General features: G+C 40.6%; 1 protein-coding gene across 4 annotated transcripts in view; it reads right to left on the reverse strand.

Moving 5' to 3' along the window:
• Nucleotides 1–24026, reverse strand: part of ARHGAP22 (Rho GTPase activating protein 22) — a 144469-nt gene that overhangs the window by 46280 nt on the left and 74163 nt on the right. The window contains exon 1 of one of the 4 annotated variants that reach the window (XM_027648157.1): nt 9455–9694. The exons of the other annotated variants lie outside the window; for them this stretch is intronic. Coding sequence (XP_027503958.1) covers nt 9455–9506 — 52 coding nt within the window. The 5' untranslated portion in view covers nt 9507–9694. Of the gene's footprint in view, nt 1–9454; nt 9695–24026 lie in introns of those variants that run through there. 4 annotated transcript variants of the gene reach the window in all.

The following is a 24026-nucleotide window of genomic DNA, read 5'->3' on the forward strand; positions in this document are numbered from 1 at the left end:
ATCTATTTTTCTTTAACAATTTCATATTGGAGAGATAATATGCAACTTCTGCATTCTTTTGGAACTGCTGAGCTCACATTTTCCAGGTCTGCTGAATGACAGGAATGAAGTGGTTCTCATGCCTTTTAAATAAGTCTCTCTACAACCACCTACTCCTCTTCCTCACCCCTCAAAAGTCTATGTTTTCTTTCTCCTTCATCTAATCCACCATGAAATCAGAGACATCCTCTCTGTATCTTTAAAGGATTGCATGTCTCCCATCTTAGCCGATGCTCTGGATTTTGAACTAAGAATGGAAAGGAAGCCATCAGCTGGTACAGCTTAGTTTGCAGATGTCAGAGCTTCTGGCTGAGCCTGTAAATACACTGATTCTCTGTAGAATGAATACAGAGTACTGCAGAAATTCGAGCCAACCAATTACAAACGTTATTATCTTCTTTAGTAAAGTGACTGAAGCTTTACAAGCACAGTTTTGGCAGCAGCAAATTAATGGACTATCATTAAGGACTCAACAGTTGCAGACTTTGTTTTTACAAAAAACAAAGCTATTTGTCACATTAATGCAGAAAAAGGATTGAAATGCAAAGGTATATATATATACTGTAGGCCTTTGGCAAAACACTGGCAAATTTGAAAAAGCCCTGGCCAATACTAATGATGAGACAATGCAGATGGAAGTACTACTGTTCTATCCAAACTTTAAGAGCTCAGGGATATTCTGATCCAAGTCTGTAGTCTTGTTATAGTTTGCACAGACTAACAGTTTTAGAGCAGTCTCCTCCGGTATCTGGCTATGCATGGAGTAGCCAAGGAATCTTCTACGCATGACTGTCTAACACATAGAATTCTTCACTGTCACAACAGCGCTCATTGGAAAAAAGGAGAATTACACACTCGCCACTTGGGCTCAGCACTGCAGCCACTCAGAACATCCACAAGTGTGGATGGCTAAAGGACTCCAGGACTTGCATTACTCCAGGTAATGCAAAAAGCAAGGGCCTATATTCTTTGTGTTTTAGGACAACTGTCAGTGAACTGTGAGCAGAACAATACTTCGAAGAGTCAACTCTAATTCTGTACACTCACTGGCAATGAACAGCCTCCTCCCAGTTAATAGCATTATCAAAATGTCCATAAAAGTTCCTTTGAACCAGTTAATCACTAGCCAATATAACCTCACCTTCCAGAAACATGCTGTTTTAGATCAGACTTAAACAAGGGAAGAAAAGAACCTGTTAGGTAAACAACTCATCCTAAGAGAGGTCTTCAGCTGGTGGACTTGCTCCCAATGAAATTCAAGGGAGTGTTGCACAGAATGCCTTCCTCTGTGAATCTGGATTTCCCAATGCAAGTCCTGTCTTGCAGCATTCACTGCCACTATTGTATACAGATGTACCCTTCCATTGCATCCCATCTTGATGCTTGTATGTCTCCTCCATCAAAGGCCAAAGGCCTGCACACAGCTAATGTCTCAGCTGACAAGCTAAAACAGTCACCTTTACATTTCAGAGGCGGAGAGTAAAGCCCAGATGCATAACATTAGAGATCACATTTCAGGATGACTGCTTGAAGAAGACTATTTATGATTTGGGACTATTCAGAGTTTTCATCAAACACAGCAGAACTGCCCCAAGCATTACTGTACAAGCTTCCATGCCCACAGTGCAGAAAAGTCGTCAGCACCAAATCAATCAGCCACTGAGCTGTTGCTGTCCAGCTCCTCCAAATAACAGCTTCTGAGCTGGTACATCCCAGTCCTGTCTGTACGTCTCAGTACTCATGGACTGGGGAAAACTCCAGTAAAGCGACATCCTTCCTGCAGAAATCCTTGAACTTCTGCTGTCTTCCTAGATCTGCAATGTGCTGTAGTCTACATGTTCTGTCCTAACAGTCTTCCTCCAGAATGGTTAGCTGCCAGAAGGGAAATCCTTGTATTTGAAAACCTGGATCAGCAGCCTCTTCTCCACTCTAAGAGCATGCAGAGTTCCTTAGCAAAGCAGTCACCTACTGAGGGCTCTGTTACACTGCCAGAAGGTCCTTCAAACCATCTTATGTTATTTGATAGTTTACAGCTGTCGTTCTTCAAGCAAAGGCTGCTGACCAAAGCTAGGTCACAGTCCTAGCAAGGTAGAGTCTCTTTACTAACAAGGGAAACTAAGAATTTCCACAAAGGAGCACAGAAAGGAGACAAATGCTCAGCACTACAACTCACATGAACACACCCCAAAAGTCCTGAAGACTGACATCGGTATGTACAGCAACCAAGTGTGATGGTGCAAGTTTCTCCTGGTGTGAGTTCATATTTGCAGCATGGATGTTAACACTGGCTAGCCAAACTCTGTAAATACACTTCAGTTACCTCTAGAGCAAGAAATGTTACCTTATGAAAAACCTCCACTTTCCCTAAGCTTAGAATCAAGTAACAGGTAAAGGAACAGAAGAGGTTTACCACATGCAGTTTACACGTGGTCCTTTGAAGACACACATACTCTGGGGGAACCTAGCCATCAACATATTTTGTCATGTTCGAGTACAAAAGATCAAGTTCTTATTCCAAGAAATAAAAAAGCCTTGCACCGTGCATCTTGTGATATATTACTTAAACAGAAATGTTAGCATTGCCAGTTGAGCTGCTTTTGCCAGAGTGGTATTAACTACATAAATCAAATGTAAAAACACAGATTTAGGCCACAAAGAACTAGCACTTGGGTGAAACCAGAAGAATATCACCCTCATTGTTTGGAATGCTCTCTATCAGCAGTATATTTGAGTACTTTTATGCTTATAGAAGCAGAAAGCCCATTCTAACAATGCTGGCATAAGTGGGGTTGCTGCACAGATATACTGAGCCCAGCTGACCCACTAAGAAAAATGCGAGCAGGAAACAGGGCACATGTATCTACCTTGTGAGCCTCCCCTCTCTCCTCACCCTGCTCCTTCCTTGAGAAGGCAGAAGTCTGTGCAGTCATTGCAGGCAGCATGTGTTCTAAGGATTTTTGTCTTTGTAGTCAAAGGCAGAGTAACAGCCAGCAACCAGGATCTGCTCAGCCAACGACAGGGTATATTAAAAAGCCTTCCAGCTTCTGTTTCAAAACAAAGAAATCTTGATAAGCCTGAAGGCAGCAGCTGCTGCCAGCAGCATGTTGCCTTCCTTACCTTGGGGACACCTGCTGAGCTGCTGGCTGTTTAATATTACATTAAAACAGCAGCTTTCCAGATAATGAATTATGTATCTATGGTGAAGCTGTGGTACGCAGAGGGTGTGAGGATATCGTTTGGAAATCGAAGAACCATTTGGGTTAATGGTCTGCAAGGCTGGGGGGAAAAAAAATACTGATGGTTTCATGATTTGTCAAAGCCCCAGTCATGTAACAGAGGGAATGAGGGAAGCATGGTGAGTGCCCCTCCTCTTCCCTTTCACTTTTTTTTGAGAGCAATCAGGTGAGTTTGAAAGTCCCTAAAAGGAGATACAAATCTAAAATGAGGGGGAAAATAACAGAGCTATAAGCTTGTATAGCTTGTGACTGCAGCCAGTTTCACTGCTCTAGCATTAAAGACACAGACAGTTACATTTTATCATGTTTTTTTTTATTTAAATGGTCCACAACGTGAAAGCGGAAATCAAAGACAGTAGTAAATTATTGTCTTAAAAATCTGGTCTCTGCCAGTTATCTGTCTTTAACAGAGAACTCTATCTATGGTTTCTGAAGCAAACCTGCAAGCACTTGTCAAACAGACACAGCTCCTCCAGCCTTCCAGAGAGAAGTTTTAATTCTCTTGCTTTTTTAAATTTAAGTTAGGTGATCTGGGTACCTAATTATGAAAGCATTACATGTATGTAATGATCATAACGAATGAGCATATATGTAAATGCATTATTAAACACCTGTAACATTTGAGTGTTCCTGTTTGCAGATATATCCTGTCCATGTTAGAGTCTAAATATGAGTAAGGCTGATTCTCATAATTTACTGTTGGCTCAGGAGGCTGACAGTAAAAAGAACTCTTTATATCATACACCTTATCCTAAATCAGCTTCATTCTGTCCAGTTCTATTACTTCTCTGTCCAATTAAAAATATCTAACATAGCTTGGACTGCCTTTTTCAGATAAGGAATAGCCACACAACAGTAACTGCAAGCCAGTCTTACGACAAGGATATGAAAGCAGAAGTGATTTCAGTGTATGCTTTAGCTAGTAACAAATAAATTAAATGAAATAAAAAAATAAACCCCATTGCTGGAGTATGCTTTTCAGACAGAATTAAATCTTAGTGTTTTGGGAGAACAGGCACAGAGAGGCTAAAATTACTTTCCAAGGTTATATTGTGCATTAGTGGGAAAATGCCTTCTCTGTATTAAAAAAAAAAAAATAAAGAAAAAAGCCTTCGAATTCCACAGTGAGAAATTCCTACATACCAGTAGAGAACAGAGAGATACAGAGACACTAACTGATTTCCAGTATGATACTGGTTACTGAATGAAAAACACAACTACCACATCCAGGCACCCTGGATTAATTCAAACATCAATCCTCATAAAGGAAGGAATACTGTTTAGAAGGTGGTTGTGTGCAATTGCAAGGCAGTGCCAGCCCTAGAAAGCAGAAAGCAAAGAATGAGAGAAAACAAGCTGAACAGCAAAAAGACTGTTCCCCTAGCACTGGATGGAACGCAGGCCACTTTCTCATCAAAACAGTGCTCTCAAAATGGGAAATCAGAGCAGAAATTAGGAGCGTAGTGTGTCTCTTAAAGCCGCTCCTTTGCTCAGCAGCTCCAGAGGTTGCCTGGTACCTCCTGTATTTGGAGAGCTTTAACTGGTGAGCTGAAGTCACCACTCTCTCAGCAGTGTGCACATGGGTCATTGAGAGGCACAGCAGTGTGTTGGCCAACTCTGCCTCTTGAGCACTGTGATTCTTGGCAGCGCTGGCCTCTCTGGCTGCTGAATCCCAGAGCCCTGTGGAGAGAGTGGCCCAGATCCCACAAAAGCCTAGATACTGACTGGATAAAGCCCCAATTCCACTCAGATTTTAATACTGATGAGGGAGAATTGCACCAGAGCCACATGGCTCTGCAAGTCATTTACTGAACAACAGACATGTCTCTGTGGTGCCCTGCCAGCTCCTTTCATATCTCCAGGCCTGTGGAGTCCAGTACACTGTTTCCTGAAGACTCCAACTGCCTGAAATGGTAAAGTGTGCAGCCAGGATCCAGATTGTCTGTGGACTCATCTTCTACCCAAGTGCCTTGCTGTGATCCCAAGTATTTCACCAATTCGGACCCTGCTGCATTCCAAACCTGTGGAATGAATTTATTTGTAGGGATTTTTAAGACTGATTTCTAGTCAAGAAAACAGTCCTTGTAAATAACACCCTCACCAGTTCAAGAGGTAACAGTTATCCAGCCCCTTTTCATGAGGCTTTTGTTCTACTTTCTGAACCAGATAAGTGGATAAGGAGTTTAAGAAAACACAAAGGATTATGTCACATTGCCTGGGCTTCAGAGTTGAAAGTAAAGCCACACACCACCACACTTTCCAGGTCCACCGAATGATGGAGCTATCTAGCTCCTCTTTCCTCCCCACTAGCCCTGCTATATTGAACTGGTGACACGTGGTTGATTGGACAAAGTATTAATATAAGAGCAAAATCAGAATGGCCCCTTTTCAACATGACTGTCATAGATGAAGAGCATCCTCATCTCCAGTCCTGGACCTTACACCCCTCAAACCACAGTGCCGTATGGATTTAACACTTCCTTTCACCAAGATAGCCTCTCTCAATTTCCCTAATCTCTATAAAACCACCTATGCTGTGAGTGCATCAGAGAAGGAAAACAATCAGGCACAAGAAGAATAAAGCAGGAGAGGCAATAGAGCTCAGCCCCAAATCCTGCCTTTAGCATGACCATCCCCAAAGGTCCACAAAGAGAGAAGCTCTAAGCATACTAAAAACAAACACTGAAAGTCTTACGGGTCAACATCATGCAAAAATGACCTAATCATCAGCCATCAAATATCCTGAGGTTGCTGGGTGCAGGCTGCTCTTCTCAGGCAGCAGCTAACAGACTCCCTCCCAGGAGTGGCAGCCACATCACTTGTCTGCCGCACATGGCATTTTCCCCAGCAGCTCCGTTTGCTGAGCACAAAGAGCGAGCCCACAACATTAAAGAACACTCCCCTCCTTTGAAGTTGAGATTGTTTGGTTTGCCTGGATACAAACTAAAACTGCACCTTAATCATCCAGCTTTGAAGTCCTGTAAATCTACAGCTGCAGAAAAGTAAGGACCACTTGGCAATAAAACATTCATTATTAATTTCTTTTGAATTAAAGTGGAAAAGGCTTGGCCGAAGCTGAAATATTCTTTTTCGCCCACTAGAAATGAAGAGATATGTGAAAAACCAAAAAAACCAATGGTGACTTGCCAGATCAGAGACAATTATGACTATATGACATTTTATAACCCAATTTTGAGCAGTATTGAGCCAGTGCTCACTCAGGGCATGGCCAAAGAAACAAAAAATTTTTATGGGAGAAAGTCATATGAGAAAACAATGGGGCTTAACAACAGTCTGCAGAGGTTAATAAATAGTTTAATTGTTTTGATGCCTTATTTAAAGTGTGTATGGGGATGTAACTGATAGGAGTTTGATAGTAATTAAAACTGGTAACAGGAAAAATAAAGGAACCTTTACTTGTATTTTTCCAGAATCTGTCACTGCTGTATGTTTACCAGAGGGTATGAGTAAGCTAAGGATACATCACCAAATGAGACCTGTGGGAAATCTCCATAGGCACAAATGTCTGCAAAGCAAAGGATGTATAGCAAGAGAGAACACTCTACTTTGGCTTCACTTTTTCACTTCAGGCATATCTGGAAACTCTCTCAGCCCCCACAAAAACAAATAGAGAATTAATCCAAAACACAGAAGGTCTGGCCTGGAATATTAGCGAGGAGATGACATGGTGTATCATGAGAATAAAACTCAGAGAGAAACAGGCTTCAGCTACAACCTGGTACAAAGGAGCTAAGACACAAAAGCATGAACTCCCAGGCAACAAAACTTTGGAGAATCAGGTTTCAGTTCCCATCTCTGCTGGCCACTTCCTGTAGTAATCTGGGCAAGTTCCCTCTCAAGGCTGAACAAGGAGTGTTTACCCGTGAGTTTTGTTTCCCATGCAATCAATATTTCTAGCTGTGAACTTGTCCACAGCCCAGTTCTTATCCCCAGGTCATTTGAACCTGTGGGAAAGAGATCACAGATCATGCACAAACCTCACTGCTCTTGATGCCTTGCTCCTTCCCTGTTCGGAGACACAGAGAATAGCAAGGTCAGATCCTTTGGAGCCTGTGGCTACTATAGTTTTTATGCAATCACACTTTTGATGCCATGCCTTGAGCACTCTAATCATTTAATGACTTTGAATGACCACACTTACTTATTGGAAGGATATCTTTACTCAAATGATAGTAAAACCCTCTGCAAATGAAGTGCTTTCTGAAAAAGTGCTAAAGGAGATTGCCTTAAGCAACTGGATGGAAAGTGGCTCAAAAGCTGTCAGGAGTTCAGCTTCTTCAAAGCAACATCAGCGATAGACTGATATTAAACAGCTCATGGAAAAGCTCAGCTACCTCAGCACTTCCCACTCAGACACAGGTTCTCCCTTCATGCTTTGGTACTTCCCTTCCTAGACTGTCCTGGAAGCAAGAGGAAAAAAAGCCAACACAGAGCAGAGTGGGCGTCAGAAGGAATCAGGATCCTTACCCTGCCAGAGTGCCTGAACCAGGTGGTGTTCTGGACAGCTAGATGGATTTCACAGATCAGGTAGATTTGGGCAGAAACAGGCTCAGATTGACAACACCCTCAGTTCAGTTAGCTGACAATTTTCACATTGGTAGTGACTCAGAGTACAACTGGTTGCTGTTCCCTGAACTTACCTCAGTCATCTCCTAAAGTCCCAGCCTTACCTCTCCTGGCTGTACCATTCCTGCAATGCCTTCTGTATACACAGGTAAGGCAGCCACCTTCCCTCAGTCCCTGTCTAGAGTCACATTCCTACTGTGGCACATGCTATACAGGAAAGAAGCACTTGTCAGCTGAGTGCCCCCAGCAGATGAGCAAAAAGAGGGAGCCAAAAATTGTCCTATGCCCCCGTTGTAAAGCGGCATTTATATGTGCACACATTCAACAAAACTCTAAAAAAGAACTTAGAACAATCAAATTCAATTATAATATTTTTCCTTCTTTCTAATAAAAACTTCTCTGACGTGACTCTATCCTTAAGAATTTCTGAATTATTGTGTAAATTTGTGTACAAGTGCATACATTTCACTCAACAAAACAACAAATAGTTGGTACCAGTGGCTACAGGTCAGCTTAACTCAATTCTCACACCTAAACTGCTAGTTCTGATTGTGCAATCCCCTTTTAAAATAGGAACCCACTAGTAAATACAAAGATAGGTTAAAGAAAGCAAATTCGCATTTCTTAAAAACGTTTTCCTCAACTTTACACATGTGATGAAAACCTACACAATTCCCACTTGTGTGTATACCTTGGAAACAATTTATATTCAAACCAGGAATTAGGGAAATACACATATTAAAAACATATATTTAAATTCCAGGTTATAAAACTAGCCAGGTAAGCAAGTCAAATTCCTCAGATCCTCTGGAACTACTGCATGTCCCAGCTACAAGAAATCACAGATATTTGCCTTTATGCAAACCCCACATCTGGACTGCTGGCTAAACAACAAATGTCACAATAAAGACACATGCAAAAGAACAATCAGTGTCTTTTTCTGTTAGGAGTTTAGTACATTGTCAATTTTTAAAATGCTAGAAGCAGACTGTTCTCATGAAGAGGTTTCTATGTATCTGGAGAAAAAAACAATTACATTTCCTGAAAAAGCCCATACAGCAATTCACAAAAAGAACCTCACAACAGCAAGCTGAAAATCTATGTGGAATCATGCACTCAGGTAGCCCGACATGGGAAAGATGCTAAGAGGAAATATGCTTTTCCTTACTTAGGAACATTATTTATTATTTCAGTGTAGATTTAAAAAAAAAATGCTCCTTTTGGAGAAAAAGAAAAAATACTAGAGCATTACTCAGCTGCCTAACTAAACTTATCTGTAAAAACAAATACATATTCTCTTTTTCTGTTTTGTTCTACATTAGGGATTCTATCCCTATGCAAAACACATGCTCCATGTTTAAAGGGTTAAACATCCTCTCGCTTAGTCGGCTTTTCTGAATGTAAAATGCAAGATAATAACATACACTGTATCTTGAACCAAAAATGCACACAGCATAATAAAACCCCCAGCGCTAAATGACCAGCAGTATGAATAGATCCATTTCCACTGCTTGTTAATTCAAACTAAATCCTGTACTGTGATTTAAAGCAAAACAGACAACACTAAACACACCAAAACCAGCATGACTTACCCTTTCGGAGACACTTGCTTTTCTTAAGATATTTGGCAGTAAAAAACGGCATGGTTGCAACACTAAGGTTTCAGCCAAAGCTGACCTTTTATTACCAAGTGCTAAGACCAAAATGAACGGACCAAAGAGAGAAAGGAAATTATTATACTGGATCTTTAAAATGCTCAGAGATGAGCAAAGGGAATTCAGAGTGGGATAAAGTATGTCAAGTTGCACGGTGGGGATTGCAGATATCTTTCTGCTCATTAGCACTGCTGTTCGAGTTATTTAAAGTGTGCTCGGGGGAAATGAGGACAATTTCCATGACAATATGTATAGTATCATATAAGGAGGAAGCATTTTTTCAGGCAGAACTTCTGCATTACTCAGCTGTTAGAGCAACCAGCAATATGGTGAGAAGGAAAGTAAAAAAACCACAACAGGTTTGGACAATGTAAAAAAAAAAAAAAAAAAAAAAAAAGAGAGAGAAAAAACCCCCCACACCAAAACTGATTCTATTAACCAGTTCTTCTCTAGAGTGGAAAATGCATCACTGTAAATCTCCTGTCATGTCACTGGGCTATCTCCTCATTTTCTTCTTAGGCACTACTGGCAAAAAAAAAGGAGCCTTGCTTCAGGAGGTTTTGATTCCAGACAGTCATCCCACTACCCTATGCTTCAGTTTCCCTCTCTTTTAAATTGGGCCATAGTATGACATTGCTTATATTTTAAAAAAAATCTTTGAGACTCTTGGGCAGTAGGTAATAAGAGAAGAACCAGAGTTTAATCCCATTTCTTTGCCCTAGATGATTACAGCTGTTTATTTCCCCTTACTCCACCACGCTGCTTTTAAGTTTTCTAAAAATCTTTTGGTTTTATTCAATCAAGATCACCTGATCTTGAAATTCAGTCTTATTCCTGTTGCATCTGCTGCCTCTCTGAGGACTTTTAGGCAGTTTGGTACTGACTTTGTATCCTTTCTAATTCCATAAGGTTGGGACAGTACATTTAATGGCAATGACATTTATCTGTGTTTGCCTCTTCCTAGTCACTTACCTCTAAGTCACTCAACCACAGCCTACTGCTTGGGCAGGCAACACCTCATTCCCTGGCATATAAAGGACAATGCCAGAAATTTGACTACACAGTCTTGGGCACATTAGTGTTTCTATGCCTCAAGTCTTCCTATGTGTAATGATTAGAAGATGGGAAAATGCATAAAAGAAAAGATCTAAACTTCCACAGGTGCTTCAGCTCTTGGCTTCTACTGATTTCAGCCTTTGGGATACTGCCAAGTCATAACTGCACTGAGATACAAGTAAGCAGTTATTTGTAAGAGAAAACATTTATAACATTATTATAATTATAACCATCTACTGACTGGATTTGAAGCCAGCTTTCTATACTAGCAAAGCAGCTGATCTGAATAAAAGCAGTGCTATTCTTATAAAGAATATACAGTGCTATAATGAAGACTGTAAAAACTAGGGGTGCACTCCAAAAGGTAGAAAGCCAATAGCAGTGGCTTTTCTTGAACTATTTGTTGTCAGCACAGAAATAAATACTATGCTTTTTTCAGGAAAGCCAAGTTTTATGCTTGAGGAAAATCCATTCGGTGTGCAATCTGAAAAACTTCACCATAGTTTAGTATTCATAAATCCTGTGATATTCAATAGGATGCCATTGTTCTTGTATCTGTACCATCATACAGAAAAAGCCCAAACCAAACAAGCCAGCAAGGGTCTGCTCTTTCTAACTATCAGATAGTTTGGAAATCAGCTGACAAGCTTTGAGACAAATAAACAATTCTTCTGAATCACACTTCAAGCTAGGGTCAGGTTAACATCATTATATCAAAAACTGTTTTGTATGTAACTGTGTGTAGAGCAGTTGGGAAATCACATGACCTTGGAATGGGGGGTCAAGCTTGCTACTGGTCTCCCTTGGAGATGGCCCAATACCATCTGCTTCAGAAGCTGGAAGGCTTGCACACATTAATGTGCATGTACCACATCCATTCCCTCCATGATCTCATTGGCACACATCTCTCCCCCAAAGACTAGGGGGAGTGTGAGTATGGAAGGAACTGGTCTGGTTAAACCAATCTACAACATATTTAATCTGGAAACAATGCCTGAACCTAATCTTGTGCCAAAGAAACTCAGACTTTCTCGGAGATTAAACACAATTTACAATCTCACAAATCTTTCCACAGATATCTGGAAATGTTTGGGTGGGTGGGACCTTTCCATTATTCCTAATTCCTTCCAGAAGACCTAAACAAAGATTTACACTAGAATCTGGTTATTTTTGAAGGAGAAATTTGGCAGTCAGGATAAACTCAGCCTTTATTCCCTGAACCTCATGATACTTCCTCTTGCTATCACTGTGTGGTACATGGGAAAAGATGTAATGCCCAAACAGCCCTCGAAACACCAGCTTCCTGTTTGCCAGCAGACATGTCCCACACTCAGCAACACACCAGGCTGGAGTTTCTGATGCAGTAAATCTGCCTCTCTGCACTCAGTAAATTAAAGGAAAAAAAAAAGAATGAAAGAAATACGCAGTAAAACCACAGCACGACCACAAGGGAACTCCCTTCTCTGCCAGTTTAGCACAGGGTCAAATATAGACTAATGCAGTAATCCCTCCCAGATGCCTAAGAATGGCCCTTTAATGACCTTGCACAAAACCTTACTGCTTTTAACTCCAGTACCCTGTATTCTGTCTCATTTCCAATTCACTCTGCCCTTGGAGCTGAAAGCAGAGGTTGTCTTCCTGTTAGACTTGTAATTTCTAGGGAGAACTTTGAACTTATATAAACAAACATTTGTATCTCTCATTTGTATCCAGGGCAATGAAATATAGGCTCTTTCTCTTCTACTCCTCATCTCCTACCACCACAGCCTACTTTGAGGAACCCTAAGACCTTTTATCTTCATGATGGGAGAACTGTTTATTCTTTATTCTCTAGTACTCTTCTGTTGCTGAGGCACAGCTTTTGTTTTTCAGCTCTCCAAACAGATTGAAATCAGGTAAAAATTTCTACCCTGACAAAAATCTGCAGACATCAATAGACTGAATTGGATCCAAACCCTTAAATGCTATCATTCACCCACCTTTGTCTGCTTCCTTTAGTAATGCTTTTAGAAAGGACTAGATACAACTAGGACTGCAAGAAATCTAAATATTTTTCTGTTATGTATCATCTCACCAAAACCACATTAATATACATTCAGCAGGTTTCCCTTCTTTTATTTGTCCTCCTTCCCCAGCTTCAGATCTCAACTCCCAGTGACTGACTGTGGAACACACAGAGCACAACCTTTACTGTAAGCAGCAGGCTGTGGACAAAAGCACCCACAACTCTTCATACTGCATTTTCTGTTACAAATTTCAGCATCGTGTTTCAAAACACTTTACTAAGAAAAAGAGTGTCATCTTCCCCACCTTACAGATGGGAACTGGGGAAAGATATTATGACTTCTGTACAATTACCACGAGATTAAAAAAGGGAATAAGAAGGAGATTTTTCTGACATGTAAGTGAGCAGCACACAGATTTTTGGTTCCTCTTCTCTCTCCTGTGGCCCAAGAAGATTTTACCATCTCAGATGAACAACAGAATCACTGAGAACAAACATGAAAACTCCTGCTTTCTCTTAAAGGTCATTAGTTGTGGACACATGGAATTTTCCACTGAATTACAGCCTTGGGTGATTTTCTGCTGTTATTTCCCACCTGGCCACAGTTCGCATAAAACTCTGAGAGAAAGACTCTACCTTATTGTTAAAGCACCTGATCACAGACTATGTGATAAGACTACATCGCTCTCATAGCCCTTGAATGCCAGAATGTCAGTGACTGGAAGGAAAGAAGGAGGAGCAGAGGTGACCTCCATCACATATGATGCTCTAGAATGGCAGGCAATAGAAAAGCAGGTGCTCCCTCCCTGAATCCATCACCGTGTCTGGCCTGGAAAGGGACCAAGGCTCTGCAGCCCAACATGGTAAATGAGCAGGCAGGTGGCTGTCAGAGGATGGCATGGCCACGTGCCAGGCAAAAGCTGCTGTGCTATGCAAGCCCGGACACACAAAGGATACCAGACGACTGCAGTAATACCCACATCAGCGTGCTTCCATACCCCCAACTCCTATTTTATCAGATGAAAAGAGCATGCACTCAGGGTACCAATTTAAAAAGACTTCTCCTCCCTACAAAGTGACCAGGAGAGATTTCTATCTGTTGCTGATTGGGCTGATAAAGGCAGTCTTTTTTTCCTTTTAGCAATTTAGAACTCAGCCTGCCCTAGAACAAGTAGGGTCATTTTAGTCTGTGACCACATACATAAATTGTATCTACAGAACAAAGGAATCTCAGGTCAATTAAAAAGATCCTGTGGCTATAATATTCTTCTGGGAAGATGCCATCTACATATGCTTATTACAGCCACATAAATCCCACCCCCTCACTTGCCTCAAGCAAGTAATTGTCTTTAAAAGCAAGCAAAATAATTATTTTTCCAACATACTTGTCATCATTAATTATGGCCAGAATAGCCAAGTAGGAGCTCATGCCCAGGCTTTTAAATGCTTGTAGCTAGTTAGCATGGCTGCCTGTAACTTTACAGCTTTTTTTGCAGTGTTAACATTAACATACTATGGCTTCATTAAATCAAGGCACCCACTGATGAGCTAAGTATGATTCATCTGAGAACACTGAGACCCTTCATGCTTATCAGTCCCCTAGCAAGACTGGGGTTTAATTTATGCCTATGCTGTGAGTATATTCGAGCAGTGCTGGCTGTATTCCAAACATCGCATTCAAGTAAACATGTTCCAATGAAGAAAAGATTTTTTCAAAACACAAAGACTGGAGGTTGCAGGAATTAAATGCCAGAGGTCCACTGAGATAGAGACATTTCATTGGCCACTTTTGCAAAGCTCTGTGGCTTTAGTCTACAAACATCTGATACTAACTTCGTAAAAACCAGAATGCAAACTTTGGCCTGGCTCCTGTACTTCTCTCTGAGCCAAGTCTCCCACTGAAGTTGATGGGACTTTCCCTGCATAAAGGCTACAGAGTTTGCCCTACTTTTTTTTTTTTTCCCCTAGTTTAACAGGGCAGGCAAGGGTAGGGGATGAGATGCTATTTCTTTAGTACACAGAGGGTAAATATATGTGATGCGTAGATGTGATGTAGAGGGTGGGTGGTGTAATGAAAACCTACTTGATTCAGAAGATTACAATATAGTGGGACATCCACTGACAGCTTCTAGGAGGCATTTTTTTTTCAATTTATTTTTAAATGACGTTTCTAAAGTAATAGTGACTTTTGTTGGTCAACCAGCCTGAACACAATCTGGCTTCTGAATTGTTGCCACTCCAGGGATTCATAAATTTCCGATCAGCTCACCAAAATCAGGAGACTAGCTTCCAACCAAGGGGAATTGTTCATTACTACCTATCTTCTGTTTTGAGACTACAGATCCTATTTGGTATCTTAATTTTAAATCCACAAGCAGTAAGAGACTTGTTCTTTATTAATGAAACCTGCAAGTTTTATGATCATAGTATTCAGAACTAGGGTTTTCAAGGCAAAACACATACATAATGAGACACAGCATATGAATTCAGGCCTATATACAGCCTTGCTACATTTTTTTTAATTCACTTTGAAAATTAAATAAATTAAATTAAATTATGCAGGTACCTAAATCAAATGAGGACAGAAATATATCTATAGCACTTACAAAGCAGAACAGGACAAAGTAGTAAGTCTACAGTGCTTAGTTAAGAGACACTGATACACCAGACTGATTCAGTAACACATTTTTACTGCTGAAATGGAGTCCAAAGTATGGCTTTTAGTAACACAGCAGGTAAAACAGAACAGAATAAATCACTAAACCAGTAAGTGTTGTGAGAGTGAGGAAGCAGCCTTTACTCACAGCTTCAACACAGGGAATAGATGCCATTTTGTTCCTAGTCCTACTAGGAAGAAGTTTAGCACAGACACATGTACTCTCCCCTCTATACAGGATAATGAAATAAAGACAAGGACAGAGAAGGGCGCTGAAAAGAAAGACTGTATGTGCAACATACAGTAGCAGCACATCTTCTGTGGGGTGTTCTTATCCTGCAGCTGCAGAGCCATTGGTTACAAGCCCCTGACAACCCCCCCCCGCATCACACAGTCCTTCACCAAATCCTCCAGTACAGCTAAGAGAGCCACAACCTTGCCCCACGTGCACAACCAATAGGATAAAAGCCCCCACTCCAGGCACCAGTTAAGGGAAAAGTTTATATTTCTCTCCATAAGCTCTGATTTTCATCCTCATTACACAATTGCCATTCCACAGTCCCTCAAGCATCCATAATGCAACACAGCAATGCCAGTCTCACCATGCAAACCTCCCCAGGCTTTTACAGGGGCAAGGGGAAAGAGGAATAAAATGGTAAAATGCAAATCAGTCACATACTGAATTTCAAAGCTGCCTTTAATTACAATTTCTTCCTGTTTCCCTGGGTGTTTGGAGCACTGCTCTAAGCAAGCCACACTGGTAAACAGAGTCCTGATCATCTCATTAAATTCATTCAAGCATAACATCTGCCTTGGCAAGTCACTGGCTTTGAACAGGATCTGAATTCTAGGCTACAGTCAGGCAGAAGAATCAAGGTACTATACTTCAATATTTCTATTTTCACATCCCTCCTTTGGGCAGAGAATGAGACAGAACTTCTCTTTCATGCACAGATGTGAGGAAACAGGGACAACACAGGTTCCTGTAAAACTCCTAAACAAGGATGCACCTTCTTTAAGGGTTATACCACTGCTAGCCTGGGATCTGCACGCCCCTTTAATCCTGCACTCAGTCCACGATCCCTTATGTTTGGATGACTCCTCCTCAGAGAAGCAACTTGACAGTTAACTTTGTTTTCCCTTTTCCTCTACCAGAGCTGACAGCAGGCAAAAAACCTTCTCTTGAGAAATGGTAATTACAACAGTAATTGCTAGAAAACAAGCCTATTCAATCAAACAAAAGCTGGTTGTATTTCAAGGTGCAGCAGGGGAAATAAATACAGCCATAACACTGGGCCAAATTCTCAGTCAGCAATAATGATGTCAGCAAAGCCTGATTTATCCTCAGCTGAGGATCTGATGCCACTTCTTTCCAGCAAAGCCACAGTTGAGACCTTTAGGCCTGTTCACTGAACTCCAGGGCTGGATTGGTACTCGGAGCTTTTCCAGTGATGCCAGAGGGGTGTCAGTATGCAGACTGAAGCATCATTCTTAGTACACCTTCTGTTTAGACTAAGGGAGCTGCAGATCTGCTACCATAATGCATCCTGTAGTCCACACTGAACAAAACCATCACGTGAAGAGAGGTAATGGATACTTAACTGTATTGGCAGTGTCTGCTAAGGCAGCTGTGTTCAGCAGAGAAGACATCTATTTTCACCCTTGACCAGTAAAGAGTATAATGCACATTCAGCTTCAGACTGGTACAACTAGAGTAATTTAACTACACTGTTATCCACAGAAGCATCTTAGCAACAGAACAGAGCCAGAAGAAATGAAAGATATATTTCGAGGAGATTAGAACAGTTTTTTAATTCAATGCAAATTGCTTTGGCCTAAATTAAAACCTATCAAATACTGCATTCTGCATAATGTATTTCAATATCTTTACTGATAAATATGAGGGGTTTTATCTAAGAGCTGATCTACAGCAGAAGAAAAACTTAGGCAAAAGCAATCAGTATAAAAATAATCTAAAAACATCTGAAAGACAGCAAACTGTCTCGGGATGACCCAAAATGAATTTTTTGTCATTACTTTGCTGAAAAGTAATTTCAACATCTCTGCCTGATTTTCCCCAGGAAGCCTAAACTGATATTGTCCCCCAGATTTCTTCCCCTGAGATCACTGCTTTCCTAGTAAAAAATGTAGGCAAGTAATAAAAAAAAAAAAAAAAAAAAAAAAAAATAAAACCCCCATAAACAACAATAACAAAAAGAGATTTTATTTTTCTCCAATGGTACCTAGATTAGGCCCTAAGAGCTTCTCTTTGTTCAGAAAAGGCCCTGAAGCTGACAGTCTTACAGTGACTCAGACAGCTCCGATCCCAGTACGAGGTGGAGAGCAGAAGATATTTGCATATTCTGTGCTTGAACTGCTTTGATCCATCAACACGTACCAGCTAAACATTTCATACCACTGGCCTCATTGATAAGGACTGTCAGCATCTTCATCACTCTTCTACTGCACACGGCTCCACAGTCCATAGCTGTGACTTCTCAGAATGCATTACTTTGCTTTACTCATTTGTTCCTAGGAAGTGAAACAGTCTCTCCACCTTTCATATTGAATATGGTGGATGTGAGGTTTGATGTACTATGCAAATTCATCACCATTTTGCTTTAAATTGCAAACTGGCTCCTCCAACTTTCTTTCCCCTATTGCATGGCCAAAAAACAATTCGGTACTAATAATGCCAAGGCAGTGGGTTCAATCCCCATATGGGTCATTCACTTAAGAGTTGGACTTGATTATCTTTGTGGGTCCCTTCCTACTCAGAATATTCTGTGATTATCCAATAGTGATGCAAATATTCTCATATAACAGGTTAATATGATTTGTTGCTAATTACTCAGACCCAGGTAACTTAGCCCCAGCTGCACAATGACAATCTCCATTTCAGAGGAGGGGACAACTGCTCCCTACAGATGACAAAAAATCATGTTTTTCTATCATGATACTCCTTCAAAGACTGAGAATTAAATATATAGACAAAGAAATCATTATTGATTAAATCTGATATCAATGCATCAATTACTTATGTCAAATACAGCCCCTTGATGAGGAGGGAGTGGGATGAGATCTCAGGATGGACGAAGGACCAGAGCAGGAGTATTCAAAACCTTCTCATATTTCAGGCTCAAACGGGTTGGATCCTATGGGTTTATCTAATACTCTGGAAAATGAACCAGCCTGGAACACCTTGATTCACAAGTCCAACCCCAGTATCAGCAATAAATAAATTGTTCAGTTCAGGGTATATGCTATATATATCATGTATTCCTCAATGCTGCAAGCTACAACAAGTTTTAGAACATCACACAGACTCGAGACTTTAGTTAAAACACAGAAACTAAAGTAAGCAGAAGAAAGCCATATTCAGTCAGAGCAGAGTTAGATGTATAGGGAGGAGGCACAGTAAAAGTACAAGTAGAGAATGTGGGGGGGTTTTGTTGTTGTATAATACGTATACATTTGTATGTTACAGCTCTACGTAACAGCTACTAACAGACTTGTTATCCCATGAGGGTCTGCTCCCATTCTGAAGCCATTTAAGTTTTAGCTCCCATAAGGAACTGTGGAAGGAGAGCTGCAATCTCATTGTAAACAATCAAGTAAAAAAAAAACTTTTTTGTTAATTTTTAAAAACATTTAAGTGATCATAGCTGTGTTGTGAGTAGTCCTGAATATCTAATTATTTCCTTCTTGTTTTGCCCATCCTGTTTAGTTATATACAGTTCTATTGTACCCACCTCTCAATCATATCTTCTCATGACCTAGGCAGTTTCTTCCTGCATGGAAACCATACAACTCAAACTATTCCTGTTGCTTTTACATTTGGTATGTACCTTCTAGAAACTGTTATAAAAGAGTAGGGGATATCAGAATACGATCAAGGTCCTTAATCTATTTTACAGGACAGTATATATGTGTAGAGTAAAAATGGACAGATGACCCTCAGGAAGAGAGTGAAAGTGAAATCAAACCGATCCCAACGTGCACAATGAATGTAGGAAAACCTTCTGATATTCAATACCAACATGACAGTGATGATGACTAATGCATTCCCACCAGAGAAGCTACATTTGTACCACCTTATTCTTGCAATTCAGACTCTGGAACTGCCTATCAGAGTTAGATGGTCTTCCCCTGGATACCACCACCTTGCTGGTGGTGTGATGGTGAAGGGAAATAAGATGTTTCCTCATAAATTTTTTTTACTTTGCTGTTTCTTCCCCATTCAGGCAATGTATGTGTACAATGTGGTTTCAGAATACAGCACTAGGATGTCTGCATTTTAAGTCATAGGGCTCACGGCTTTGAACTATGGGTGGCTTTATTTAGGACCTCAGGCTGCTGCAACCAAACAGTGTGGGAACACTTTTGGGAGTCAACTTGTCTGTTTAGATCTTTTCTAATATGGCAATTAGGGCAACAGCAAGCATTACCTTAGCTGAGAATGCTTCAGAATTTTCCTATTTTGATACACATTGAAGAGATGCCTCACTGTACAGCAGCTGCCAGCACACAGATCGCTATGCATGGTCAAGGAGCTTTTTTGAAGCTATTGCTCAGCTATAACCACCTTTCCTGAAATTGCATCCGCAGCACTGCCACAAAAAGAGCAGGCAACAATATTGCTCTGGATCAGACCAGCTAGCCTAAGCAAGCATATCACAATAATCCCTGAGCAAGATAAGTGGGGTTAAAAACTCACACTGCCCAACTTCCCTGTGTTCAGCTCTTGCTCAAATGCAGCATTTTGCACTATTGCCCAGTATCATGCATTGTAAGACTTCAGTCACCTACAACACAAATGTTTTCCACAGGGTTGCCTGTGCCTCACAGGCTGGCCAGCTCACCCTGGGTAATAAGGGCTGCATTGTCTGGGGTGGATCTGCCACCCCAACCTGGTGCTGACAGCTGTCCAAGTCTTTCTGGTCTGGTGGAAAGGAGTCAAGCGAATTCTGCTAAGAGTCTGACTGGCTCACCTAGAGAGGGGAGCTGGGGAAGGAAGATCATCTCTGCAACGCATCCCTCTGAGATGGTAATGTGATCAGGAGACAGAGCCTTCTCACCTGCCACTCCCATATGAATTAGCTTTTAGGTCTTTCCTGCTGTCCTCTAAAGCACTACCTTTTTCCTCAGCACTTCCTCTGCAGTTCTTCCCCCAGACTAATTTCCTGAAGGCCAGTGGGTAATTCCCAGTCTGGCAACTCTGGAAAACTGTCTGGTATTTGGCCCACTCCATCCAGGACCTTGCAAAACAGAGCTAACACTGCTGGTTGGACCTGCAGGGTCACACAATATTTCTAATGATTAGGTATCCTCATTTTGCTCTAACGACCTTCTACACATGACAGTGTGTTTGCTGGGTAGACACTGAACTGTGTTCTATACCTATCAAAATTCCACCATAAAGGAACCAGGGGTTCACAGTCCATTTGAACACTAGGATCAAGTTTACATTACTGTGAAGTGCAAAATTTCCAGCTACCTATAAAACTTAATGTTATCGTGACCTATATTTTACAAGCAGACATAAAGAGTAATAATCCATGTAATTACTGGCCTGAGCCAGATCACTCCTCCAAGAAAGAATATAAGTACTAGGAAGATAACTAATCACTAATCAACTGGAAGATTGTAAATGATGGATTTCAGAGACAGTGTTGGTTTATAAAGGGTAAAATATTCCAGACAAAATGGGCTGGATTGCCACAAGGAGGCTGTAAAACAAGCACAGAAGTACAGGAGGGGCAATGTGTTTGGATTTTGATACAGTACAAAATTCCTGAATTCCTTAGTACTGTAACTCAAGTTGTCTGCAGAGGTACTCGAAACTCAGAAGGGCTTCTCAAAAAGGCATTATCATAGCAATCAGTGGATTAAAATTGAGAAAAAGTAAGCAATAGTCAGCAGCAGAGCACACAGCTCAGAGAGAGGAGGCCAGTTCTGCTCTGAACTGGAACGTGCTTTTGATCCCTTTGCCACAGTTCTTTGTATGCAAAATGGTGAAGAGGACAACATATTTCTGTCTCGTGTAACATGGCAGAGGCTCCACAACAATTAATGCTGGCTCTAAGCTACCAAATCACTTAAGGCATGACTGAGCTAGATCAGGCACAGACACAATCACATTTCTGTCATGTTAGGGAAAGCACACAATAGAGCATTTACATCAGCTTTATGTCAACTGCAGAAGAAAAGATACCTAATCCAACACAAAAATGGAATGATATAAGCAGACCATATCTATATAAGCAGACCATATTCGAGTCAAAATAAAGCCTGCTATTTTACAGCCTGAGGGGAGGATGTCTTTTTTATTTTTTTTTTAAATTTGAAACATCAAAAAGAATTTATATCAGAGCAGTACTTTGGGTCACATGGCTACATCTTTGGTACTAACAGCTTCAAAATCTTGTTAAATTTTTGAACAGCCTTAGACTGTCAACTCTTCAGTACACATTAAACCTCTCATCAAATACACACAGTAAGAGGCTCTAGTCCCAGCTGTTACTCAGGTCTTGTAACCAGATTTTTGTTTGCATCTCCATTTTGATGCTTCCAAGATTTCTCTCTCCCTAGAGAACACATCTTTTAATGTTTTATTTAGTGTTCAAATAATATCTTCATAAAGATCTATAAGTAGAAGAGTGTGAGAGCACAGTAGATAGTAGAAATGTTGCAAACTGCAGTGACAAAAGTAGAACAAAGAATCCTAGATAGGTTACAAAGACAAAAATAATCACAGGAGATGAAAAACAATGTATTATGTGAAAACAATGCATATGTTATGGAAAAATGAATCCTAGCAACCATGAGAATTGACAGGGAATGGTTAATTATAAAGGAATTTGTATGTGATAAAAGCAGCAAAGAAAGCACTGTTTGGGCTGCAAAGTAAGAGATCAATCCTCTTCCAACATGGCTCTATGAATTTAGATCTTGTTATACACTTACCTGCTGTATGCCCAGCTGAACACCTTTCCCAGCCTCACAGCCAGGATTCTTTCCCTGCTACTGTTGTCTGAATTAAGTGATTTTACTAAAACTGTAAAAAGCCTAACTTCTGTGAAAAATCAGACTTCTGTGAAAGCTTTTGTTTTTAACAAAATTATTAGGTGACCTATCCATGAAAAAGCAAGGTTAAATAAAATGGTTACTGGCTTTTCTGTTACTATACAGCCCATATGCAGCTCACATGAACAGTATGGCAAGGCTATCACAACTACTTATGTGATTCAGAACTAATTCTACCCTTTCTCCCTGCACAAGTACCATATATGTTTTTTTTAATGAACTACTGCTATGGAGTGTGCCGAGTTGCAACCAGGCAGGCAGTTCTGTAGGTGTCATCAGTAGGTATAAACCTTACTGTCCTGCACTGACACACACTTCTTAATCTGTTTCACATTTCTCTGAGATTTTCTGTAAAGCTATCCATTTATATTTTAAGACTGCATGTTCTGAAATGGGATCTGATAAGTGAACTTCAGCATTAACATCTACAATACTATCCAGAAATAAGCCAGAGAACATTATGCAAACCTCAAACCATGGAGAATATACACAAGGAATAATTCAAGCTGACCCTCATCTTGAACAGGCAATCATGTCTGCCTGAAGCATTTGCCATCCTGTACTCCATGGCTTCAAGACATGAAAGTGAGCAGAAAAAAAAGATGATGCAGAACTTATTAAAAGGGATGTGAAAGCATCACTGGGCTATGCTACTAACGCTAAGTCAGAAAAAAATTCCAAAGTGGTTGGAAAGCCAACAACTTGGACCAACAAAGGCCAAAGTGGTAGGAAGAGAGGGCTAGCTGGCTCTTTCACAAGCCTGCTAGGACCTTCAGTTCCTGCAAGATTTCTCCCACCATAAGCAACTGGGGTGGCATTTTGGGCTTACACGGGAGAACAACTGAACAATAATGCTTCAACGTGGAATTCATCCTTCCCTGCTTTTCCCCACCCCCCACCTACTCCCTGCCTGCAGGGAACCCCTGCTAGAAGCCACAGCAACAGTTCTCTATCCCCTCTAGCTGGATTGGTGTCAATAGCAGTGAGGCACACACATTTCCTGACTGACTTATTTAAAACTCTTCATTACGATAGATACGCACCACTTGCCCGTTTATGACAAAAGTGAACCTCAAAGGCTCAATTCCTACCATATTAACAAATCGATGTGGTGCAACAACCAAAACTGGTTTTCCTAGTAAAGGCAAGACTGTGTTTTGAGTCACAGTTAAAGAGACTGACTCACCTTCTCATAGCTGGTTTAAGATTAAATCTACTCTGATCTCATATTCTAGCAGTCTTACTTGATCTATTACACCTCATTGCTTGTGAGTGGATTCTGCTCTCCCAACATCCTTGTATGGTAGGGAACACAATGTAAATAAAATAATTGACTACTGATGTCTACAGAGTCACTGAATAAGAGTTTTTTAAATTCCCTGTCTCTCAAAATTTTCTGTGTTTACCCCCAAACTTATTTGGCTACTATTATATCTAATTTCAGTCAAAACCCTTACAAGTCAATTCCTTTCATCCTTCTCACTTACATGTTTATATAAAAATATAGATGTGTATTTTTAATTCTATATAGAAATATATTTTGGTTTTAAGAACTGTGTTGAATGCTGTACTCCTGAGGCAGGAAGGAGTGGTCCTTCTAAGAGATGATAATTAATATGTTTATAGCTAAGTGGTACCACATGCTACCTATTGTCTGGATGGATTGTGGCCCACAGGCCAACACCTTCACAGAAGCTAAGAGGCAG

The sequence above is a fragment of the Corapipo altera genome, unplaced genomic scaffold (genome assembly GCF_003945725.1).
Source record: "Corapipo altera isolate COAL_440 unplaced genomic scaffold, ASM394572v1 56, whole genome shotgun sequence".
Classification (NCBI taxonomy): Eukaryota; Metazoa; Chordata; class Aves; order Passeriformes; family Pipridae; genus Corapipo; species Corapipo altera.